Source organism: Camelus dromedarius, chromosome 11 (assembly GCF_036321535.1).
Source record: "Camelus dromedarius isolate mCamDro1 chromosome 11, mCamDro1.pat, whole genome shotgun sequence".
NCBI lineage: Eukaryota > Metazoa > Chordata > Mammalia > Artiodactyla > Camelidae > Camelus > Camelus dromedarius.
In genome coordinates, this window is record NC_087446.1 from 6,283,041 (window position 1) to 6,293,521 (window position 10,481).

General features: G+C 42.9%; 1 protein-coding gene across 1 annotated transcript; it reads left to right on the top strand.

Annotated features, from left to right (window-relative positions):
- The first annotated feature begins 2,383 nt into the window (after positions 1-2,383).
- Positions 2,384-8,074, top strand: SNU13 (small nuclear ribonucleoprotein 13). Its single transcript, XM_010983501.3, has 3 exons — positions 2,384-2,513; positions 6,048-6,168; positions 6,852-8,074. Exons 1-3 carry the CDS (start codon positions 2,511-2,513, stop codon positions 7,112-7,114), a joined length of 387 nt encoding a protein of 128 aa, XP_010981803.1. The 5' UTR covers positions 2,384-2,510; the 3' UTR covers positions 7,115-8,074.
- The last annotated feature ends 2,407 nt before the right edge of the window (positions 8,075-10,481 follow it).

Below are 10,481 nucleotides of genomic sequence, written 5' to 3' on the forward strand. Positions count from 1 at the left end.
AAAAGCAGCCCTTGGCAACTAAAAACTGGTACAGCTCTATCAGTCAGGACTTGACGTTGCTGGGAGCTGGCCTGACACTCATAGCTGAGGCTTGATTTTCTCCTGTTGAACATGAAATACTTCCTAGACCGTCAACATCAGACAAAGCTACTCTAATTGTCAAGACAAAAACAAGACCACTGTTTAATCATGTCTGAACACAGACAAAAAAATGAACATTGTTGAAATCACAAAAATAAACAAATGTCTCCTTATCCTGGCTAACATGAGTGATGGCTATTTTGTTACTAATTATAGCTTTAGCTTCACTTTATTCCTTCCACCTTGTAGATAAGCTTATTAGGATACCAAGTCAGAATTACTTATACTTTCTGATAGCATCTAATCCAGAACAAACCCCATTTCCTTGAATCCTTCCCAAAATCACTTAACACAGCCCAAATCCTACAGTAAATCCAAACATCCTCTTATTGAGAAGTCCCATAGTTCCCCATGGTGTGTGTTCTCCCCTGTTGCAATGAATAATAACACTACAGGTGTGTTCCTGGTGGTCTTTGGCTAAAGGACAGTGGAATAAGATTTTATGGCTGGCCCTGACCCCACAATCATCTCCTCTTGAACCTCTGTGCTCCACTACAGATTCTTTTCTCAAATTCCTTTTTGCTTGCTTGCCTCCAAATATCCCTAAGTGAAAAAAAAAAAAAAACTTCCTTTGCATCAGGCACAGTGCCAACAGATAGATATCCAAAGTATCCAAGGTAGCTACAAGCCCTGCTCTCAAAGAGCTCTCAGTGTGGTTGGAAAGGCAAACACTGAGCAAAACAAGGCCAATGTGTGCTATAAAGGGCAAGTACAGGGGGCTTGTGGGTCCATCCAGCAGGGGCAATTACCTAGTCTGGGTGATCAAGGAGGCTTCACTGAAGAGGTGATGAACAGGAGTCAGCTAAGCAGAACAGTGGAGCACATCACTCCCAGCAGAGGGTGATGGATGGGGTTGGGGAGATTGGGGTATGCTCAAGGTAGAAAAAAAAGGTGGGTGGGGCTGTAACATGGGGATGAGAAGGGGAGTACTAGTGGAGAGAGGCCTAGGAAGCCATGGCAAGCATTTAGGGTTTTAATCACAGAGTCATGGTAAAAGACAAATTGATTGTGAGCATATATCAACATTTATTAACTTACTAGCAAGGAAAATAGCAAGATACAAAAGGGTGGGCTAGTTTTGAGAGAACATGGAAATTGAGTTATTATATAGTTGGGAAACAGAGTTAGGGAAACAAAATTAATAAGGCTCATTACTCATGGTCATAAAAATATCAAGCCCCCGTCAGTCATTACTGAGGAGATCTGGGATATGATGGTCCAAGATGCCAAGTAGGCCAAATAACAATCAGAGATTGTTATAAAGGACATCAGTGGGAATCTCATAATTTGGAGACAAATTTTATTCTTTGACAAGTCATACATTTGCATGGATGAAGTCCGATGGGGAGATTTTCATGCGATAAACGTTCAGTCCTGGAGCCAGTTCAAACCCATCCTGCTGAGTTTTCAAACACAGTAACTAGATGTGGTGGAAGTAACCCAAGCTAATAGCCAAAACTCCCAGGGTCCAGTTCTGGCTCTGCCACTGCCTCATTCTGTGACTGTGGACAAGCAGCTTCCCTTCTCTGGGCCTCAGTATCTGTGAAAATCACTGCATGATTCCTAAGGGTCCTGCCAGGTCTCTACTTATAGGTTTCCAAAAGAATTAACTGGAACTGGTTCTAGTTTTGGTCTAGTTTTGGCTAGGTCCAAATGGTCCCAAGATATGCCTGGCATCACGTGAAGAGAGATGAGTAAGGGCCATAAGGATCAGGGAGGACTTCTTGGAGGTGGTGAGGCGTGAGTAGCCTTCAGTAGTGGAGATTTGGAGCAGCACAGAGAGAAGAGCAGCATGCTGGGTCAGAGGAAAATGGGTGTCCTAGGTCATCTCCAAACTCAGTCGGACAGAAACTCAACCCCCAGCCCCAAACCTGCTCTTCTTCCTCCTTCCTACTGAATACAAAGAAAAACATTTAGGATTACCTATCATTGTCTACATATCTTTCCTTTACCACTGTACGGTCAAAAAGATGATTTTAAAATCACAAGAATGTGCTAAAAAAATAAACTAGCGATGGAATGACGACATCATTGAAACTCTATTTTGGTGTGGGTTTTTTGGTTTTTTTGTTTGTTTGTTTGTTTGTTTTGTTTTGTTTTTAACTGTTTAACTCATTGCTGCTGCCAATAACTTACAGTAGAATGACAATAAAAACAGCAAAATGCCGCCCCTACCCCGGAACTGAAGCCATTCCCGGCCGGCGCCCATTAAGGGGCGTGGCCACATCCCTCTTGGTGAGGTCACTTCCGCTTCCTGCCGCGCGCGGCCATTTCCATTCCTTGCGTGCTGCTTTCCCGCAGAGGTGATCGCTCCCTCTCTGACATCGCCGGTTCTCCTTGAGGCGTGACAAGACCACAGAACCACTACCATGGTGAGTGCGTGCTCTTGCCCGAAGGACCGGGGAGCGGGAGACTCGGGATTCGAGTCTCTCACTAGCTTATTCGGGCCTTAGAATGTGCGCCGTCTCGCCCGCCCGGCCCGGGGTTAGAGCTCCCGCACTGCCTTCTCTCCTGGCCCGAGGTTAGAACTCTGGAAATCTCAGGGTCCAACTGCAGTGATGGAGATGCTTTGCATCAGTCTGTGCTCGTGGCCGAAGGCCTCTGGCGAGTGGAGGGGGCATGGCCCGGCCTGGGAGAAAGACCAACCCACGTGGGAGATAGTAGAAAGTTGGATGAGAAAACTTGGCTCCATCTGTTTTGTTTTTCTTTGTTGGGGGGAGATCGCTAGAGGATGGTGTGGAACCCTGGATTTGGATCAGCCTCCCCTACCCCACTTCCCCATTGTTGATGTTCACAAGAGGGAGAGCTCCGTGGGTCTGCGCCTAGTGCCCGCCGCGAGTTACATGTGTCAAGGATTAAAGGAGCCTTTGACGTTTGGGGGCTCTGGGGAATGTGAAGTGACCCTGAACCACGAATTGGGGTACTGGAAAGACTCCTGCGAGGCGGTAATCTCAGAAATTAAAAGTCCTTTTGGCACATTGTGCGGCTCCTCTAAAACTCTTGGTGGTCTTCTGCTTTTGAATCAAATCGTGTGGCCTGGTAGCTAGTTTTGGTTGGCACTTAGTAAGGAGGGAAGAGTTTGCAAAGCACTTTAACTTAATAGTCAGGTTTATTCCCTTCAACGGATCTTGGATCCCGGCTGCTATCTTCCCAACCTCGCTACCCCCGTTTTGAAGCTAGTAGATGACTGAACCTAGAATTTGAAGCTTCTAAATCAGTGTTCATTCTCCGCAGTTCCTTGAAAAGTTTTGGAATCGAATGGTCTCGGGTTGAACTTAAGAGTAATTTCCCTCAACTGTAAAATGAGGATAACAATGCAAGAGGATTAAATTAAACAAGATAATGCATGTTAAACACCTAGTCCTAATTCTTGATACGGAAAGGGTGAGCACGCACTATTTGCTGGTAAATCAAAACCTTGCAGGTTTTGGCTGTCTAGTGTAGAGAAACCAAAAGCATCAAGCTAGGGACTAAAGTTGCTTAGCAGTAAGATTTTGTTCATTCACTCATTTAATTAACCCTTGAAAAAGTTAAAAGGTGAATAAATGTACACTAAACAACTTTCATTTGCTATTTATAAGCAAGGTAGTTTGGTTTTAAAGTTGAGCAGATGTTTTGTTGTTGTTGACTGACATTAAAACAATAAGGTAACTCTGTTGTTGGGGCTCCTGAGGCCTCCCCCTTTTATTCCTTTGATGTTTATTGAGTTGAGAATCCTAATTTCCAGATATGGGCTGTTGGAAACTGCAACAAAAATATCTGGCATTTAAAAATATATATTCATGAGAAGTTCTTGGAATTGAAGTGTTACTGGGTCCTTTATTATTTAAGAGGAAGATGATAGTATTGAGGAACATTAGATTTTGATAAGGACATAACTTGTGATTTCTCAGGTAGCCACCAAAAGAATAAAAATATGTAACTCCAAACCACTAAAGGGGAAAAGAGTAGGGGGAAAAAAACTGAAAGGGAGGAGAGAGAAAAGGAAACAGAACAGGTAGGACAAATAGAAGGCACAAAAGAAGGGAGATTTGGACCCAATATATCAGTATTTAAATAAATACAGGAAGGGACTAAATGCTCCAGTTAAAAAGACAGGTTGAAGTTTCTGGGGAAAAAAAAAGGAAAAAGAAAAAAAGGCATCAGTAATGATGGCTAAAAATAAAGTACAAGTAAAATGAAAATGACATCATTACAAGAAAAAATAGACAAATATGCAGTTATATAGCATTTAATTGATAGATCATGAAGCCAAGACATCAGTAGGGAAAGAGAAAATCTGAAGAACACTAGGAATAAACTTGATCTAGTGATGGTAGTGAAACCAGTAAATTCTGCACCCAAATTGAAAATATGTAAGGGAAATTTGAAAACAGGACTGAACAATAATGAAAATGCCAAATACCAGAGCACATAGGGTACAACTAAAGTATTAAACCTGAAATGCTTATAATGGGGGCAGGTGGCACTAAAAAGCTAGGGAGAGAACAAAAGGACAAAATATTACATGAAAGAAAGGAGAGGAAAGAAAAACAAAAGCAGAAATTACTGGAATAGAAAATAGATCCTGTTATAGGGTGGACAAAATCAGAAGACGAGTCTTTGAAAAGCCCCTTCCAGTGAGCTTAATCAAGAAAATAAGCAAAAAATTATAAATAAGGGGTAACAAACGTGAAAGAGACATAATCTACAAGTAAAATGTGTAATTCAATGGTGATCATTTTGTATCGTGTAGAAATATCAGATAACAGTGCTGTGTACCTGGAAGTAACATAGTACTGTAGGTCAATTATATGTCAATTTTTAAAAAACAAGGTAGAATTTATAATTCTGGGGTTTTGTATATTTACAGACTTGTGCAAATCTTAAAAAGAAACCATATGTCCATTAGCTAATGGATGTAGAATAAAATAAGAAAATCTTAAAGTTGGTTTTACCTTAAGAGTGCAAAAGTGGTTTAACACTAGAAAAAAAGATATTAAAACTTTGGGAGACATTATAAAGCTTTATTTAAAAGCACTGAAGAGTTAAGTATATATGTTTAAATGGATTGACAGATTCTGTATCATAAAGGTGTTTTACCCTAATTAGGATTACTTCAAACCTGCAAATCAGAATGTCCTAGCAGGCTTTTTTTGTGGACATTGAAAAACTGATTCTGGAATGTATGCAGAAGAGCGAGTAATAAGGTCTTTCCCCACTGCTTCATGAAACTCCTCCAGCCCTCACCGAATTCTGCACCACCATGGTCCAGCCTCCAAACACAGCGTACTCTGACTGGATGTCTTTAGTCAGATATATTCTAAGAATAAAAAGAAATTTTGACCTTGGTGGGTTTGTGGCTGTAGAGGCAGTGTTGGTATAGCAATTCTGAAATCATTTTATATGTATTGTAGGGTGGAATAATTGAGGAAATATTTAGATGTTTTGGAAACCAGGATTCTTGCTGGAAACAGAAGATACAATATTGAAGGGAATAGACAGAACTTTGTGCTAGGTTTCTATAAATTATACCTTAATTTAGATTTAGTAAGTTTGGGCTGGAATATGGAAACCCAAATTTAGAGATTACTCCCATGTGACTAAAATGGCTACTGAGCCATGGAAGTCTGTTATAATCCATTTGCTATAATATTACCAAACATTAGCTGCCCCCCCAAAAAAAGAGGCAAAAGTACATAGTCTTTGGTATATATTATTGGACTGTGTAGTTGCTAAATTTTTTTGAGCCTAATACTTCATTTATTCCATAAGAGTGGGCATGCCAGTGTCAATTATTAAAGGTGTGTGTTTGGGGGTGGGGGAGCAGGGAAGCCAACCATTGCCTCTCTCGGTTGATTAAAGTATTTTGTGACTTGTCTGGAACAACTTCTGGTTCAGACTCATGCTTTGATGTCCCCCTATAGACTGAAGCTGATGTAAATCCGAAGGCCTACCCTCTTGCAGATGCCCACCTCACCAAGAAACTATTGGACCTTGTTCAGCAGTCATGTAACTACAAGCAGCTTCGAAAAGGAGCCAATGAAGGTAAGCCAACCAGAGAATGTTTCAGGAAGAGTGTTAAAGGCACTGTTCATATCTGGGGTCTCTGGACTAGATTTCCAGTATGGAAAGAGGGCTTGATGCTCTTGATTAGGACCAATGCAAGGACTTAAGAGCAGCAGAGTGTGGTGCATGGGCTACCACTGGGTCACAGAGATAAGCAATCAGGAATAAGCATTTGAACAATGCTGTAGGTGTTGAACTTGCTTGGTGAGTTGCATGTGGTGTGAGCTTTCCAGAAGTATTGATCATGGCAGACTGGGATGGTAAAACCCTGATCCTTGATCAGAGTTTGAGAAGTGCTGCATGACACTGCTTCGTGCTGGTGGAACTTGGCTGAAAGCTGTTCCAGTCAGCCAGGCAAGAGATGTGGTGACTTGGGCAAGTGTGGTAGCAGAGGACAGGTAGAAGGTAAGGGGTCTGATTCAGGATCTGTTTTGACAGAATTGATGGATTTGATACAGGGTCTGAGGAAGGCATTTGGGATGACTAACTGGTGCTTGAATCCCCCTCACTTCCCAAGGCCACTATGGGACACAATTGTTTAGTCCTGGAAGTTTTGCCCAGTTTTCTTGCACCTGTGTTCCTTTTCTTTGGAAATTGCTTTGTTGTGGCTTCCCTGCCCCAACCTCACATCACCTATCAGCCTCATGTCCTTCTCTCCACAGCCACCAAAACTCTCAACAGAGGCATCTCTGAGTTCATTGTGATGGCTGCAGACGCCGAGCCCCTGGAGATCATCCTGCACCTCCCACTGCTGTGTGAGGACAAGAATGTGCCCTATGTGTTTGTGCGCTCCAAGCAGGCCCTGGGGCGGGCCTGTGGGGTCTCCAGGCCTGTCATCGCCTGTTCTGTCACCATCAAAGAAGGCTCACAACTGAAGCAGCAGATCCAGTCCATCCAGCAGTCCATTGAAAGGCTCTTAGTCTAAACAGGTGGCCTCTGCCACACTCCCTGCTGACTCCTCCCCCAGAGGTTATGTATCATATTGTCTGTTAGCATGTAGTATTTCCAGCTACCTTCTATTGTTATAAAATATTGTAGTGCTAAATCTGGTTTTTGTATTTTTGTATCGTTTTGTCTTGTTTTATAGGTTGTCATCCCCTCCCCACCCCTAATCTCCCCTTCCACTCTCTCTGTGCCATCTTATCCTCCCTTTTGAAAAATGAGTTAATGCCCAGAATAGGTGGAATTAAGGTGAACACCATTCAAAGGCAGGGAAGAGCCAAGACAAGAGATCTGATTCCAGCTTTCAGGCTTTCAACTTCCTACTGTAAACAGGGAATGATGGAAGTAAACAGTATTCACTTTGTATCCCTTGTACCTGGCGCACAGAATCATTGCATACGTGTTTGAATGATGGAGGGGTTTCCTTTGCTCTTTAGAGCATTATGTATCATTTGGGGAGGAAGCATGTATTCTGTGAGGTTGTTGGGTTTGTGTCCCAAGTGTCATTTGCTAATGTTCCTCTGCTGTTTGCCTTTGTAATATGATGTTATGTTTCCCCCCAACTCCCACCCATGGCCCTGAGGGTGGCAGGGCAACAGCATACCAAAGAAATGTGCTGCAGAATTCCAGAGGTGGCCTGGGTGAGTGAGACATGGGACAGGTGGCCCAGGTCTTAAAGGAGTGGCAAGAGGTTCTGGAATGAAGGATTCTGGGCCAGTCATAGAGAACAGGAAGGTACAGCAGAAATGATGGAATCCAGGCTTACTTTGGTGAATGGAAATGTCTTTAGTGGACACTTGGTATCAGCTCTGAGAGCCCTTTCCCCTGTTTCCTGCCATGATGTGGGTCAGATGTAAGTATTCTCTATTACGTCAGAAGGACAGTGCTAATGTGTCGTTCTTGTGAGCATCCTAATAAAGAAATACATATATTCATATTCCAATTTAAAGAAAGAGTGTGATTCTTGGTAGGTGTCCAGCTAATACTTGGATGAAGTATTATTACAATGTACCTAAGTTATGTTTTGAAAAAAGAACGTGCCTCTGGCTCCAGCAGGCAAATCTGCTTAAGGCGGGGGTGGGGGAGTGTATAGTTTATTTTTTGAAGGAAGGAAAAAAATTTTAAGTAGCAAGTCAATCATGATACCCTATGGCAGCCAGCCTCCAAAATGGCCCCCAGTGGTCCCCACCTCCATGCAATTCATGCTGTTGTGTATGAGTGCCCTGAGACCAGCCCACACCAACTCAGAGCTGGTCTGCAGGGCTATTTGGGAAGACACTGCAGCTTCTGCCTTCATGTCTTTGGATCACTATGAGGGAAATTATAACTATGTTCTAAAGATTTTTACTTATCTTTAATGGTGGTACTGGGGGTTGAACCCAGGACCTTGTGTTAGGTATGCACTCCACCAGTGAGCTATATACCCCCACCCTGTAATATGTGTTTATTGTTGTTTTCAAGCCAATAGTGTTGGGGGTAATTTGTCACACAGCAATAGACAACTAAGATTGGGAAGTAGGTGATGAAAATGGGAGGATGTCTTGTCAAATAGCAGCAGTAAATATGACCATGTCAAAACTGCTAGGTGATGAAGAATACTGGAAGTGCTGGCAGGGCCCACAGGTGAGATGCTCCAGCTGCTTCATAGTGGCCAGAAATAAACCCCAGGTAGGACAGGCTTTCTATGACGCAGTCAGTTACATGAGGATTACACATTCAGGAGCAGTTGGGGCTCAAACGAGAAAGGCTGGATAGTCAGCCGTAGCTCCTGCTCAAGTATAACAGGTGTGTGCTTTCCCTCCGATATGGATTTGAGGTTAGAATTTCTGGATGAGGGGGAGGGAGAGGAAGTGGATGACTAATCCAGATTTCGTGGTCCTGCCTTGCTTTTCTTCTAATTTTTTAGTAAGACATTAAAGCAAGACATTACAGATGTTTTCTCTGCATCCAGCCTGGAGGCATATACGCATGCAGTTGCTTGGTATAGTTTTGGCCAAACTTATTCGTGCCCTCCAGCGGCTACCCCACCACTCCACCGCCTGCCCCGCTGCTGGCCACTGGGATGGGGACGCGCCTCCCCGCCCTTCCCTTTCACACGCAGCATCAGGCCACCGGCTCTGCGGTGCGTGTGGGCGTGTGCGGGCCGTTCCTCCCGCTCAGAGCGTGTTTGCAGGCAGAGGAGTTTCTATTAAGAGCTAGTGCCTATTGAGCACTGTGTCCATTTACATGTTTTCTCATTTCATTTTCACTATTCTGCGTTATTATAAATACGAAGAAACTGAGGCTAGAAAATGCCAGGTAGATTGCCTATGGTCACTTATAAGTATGTGATGGAGCTATGATGCAGATTTACTAAATCTGACCTATGAGTTTATAAAAGTCCAGACAAATTACGTTTGGACAGGATGTTTCTCTCCCAGGGAGCTAAAGAGCAGAGAAGCATCATTACCTCGCAGAGAAACAGAGATCACCCAACTGCTATATATCACAGACCTCAGTGGTTGTTTTTCTAACATCATTTACGTTATCCAGAGGTGTTCTGTTTGACCCTTGAACTCTTTCATTTTATTTTGTAAATAGGAGAATAGAGGGGAAGGAGTCTAGACGTGAGTTAGGTCCCACAGGAGGGCATGGAAAAGCCTGGGGACTCAGTTGGTTTCCTCCTCACTAGCCAAGAAATCCATTCTTACCTTGCTACTTGTGGTGACTAGCCCGATTCTAATCTACTTTTGTGGTGGTGTTAGTAACCCCCTCTAGAACCAGAGTTCCCAAACATGCTTTATTTAAGGGGGATGGTCTAATTTATCAGCAAGAATAAACACTTATTATACTAAATGGTTTTGCATTATTTTGCTATATCCTCAAACGCATTTCTTCTAACTGGAGAACTATCTTTCCTTTCCCCCAGATAAGGAAAGAAATCCAAATAAGAATATAATATCTCTTTTCCAAACAAAAACAAAAGCAAAAATAGGTTAAAAAAAAAAAACTTATAAAGCTCAGAGCAAAGACTCCAAAAATGAAAATCTCTTACAAGAGTAATCTGACCTCCTCCTAAACTCACCTCATAAGATGCTTGTTCTAGTCCTGAAAGACACAGGACCTACAAGCCATCCTCAGAGGATTAAAAACTGTTCCAGATGCCTTCCTTCCTTCTCAGGCCAACTCTTCAAAAGCAATTGCTGGAGAAAGAGCAGGAAAGGGGCAGGGATAGGGATCAGGGGAGGGGAGAACACAGAGAGAAAGACACTTCCCACCGCTTCCCGTTTTCCTGACACTAGGACCCCTCCTTTTCCCCTTCTTTATCTTCTTGAACTTCCTACGGCTCCCCTGAAAAATAAAAGGAATAA

Coding starts and splice junctions, on each gene's coding strand:
- SNU13 (XM_010983501.3), top strand. Junction 6,169..6,851: donor TCGAAAAGGAGCCAATGAAG/GTAAGCCAACCA, acceptor TTCTCTCCACAG/CCACCAAAACTCTCAACAGA.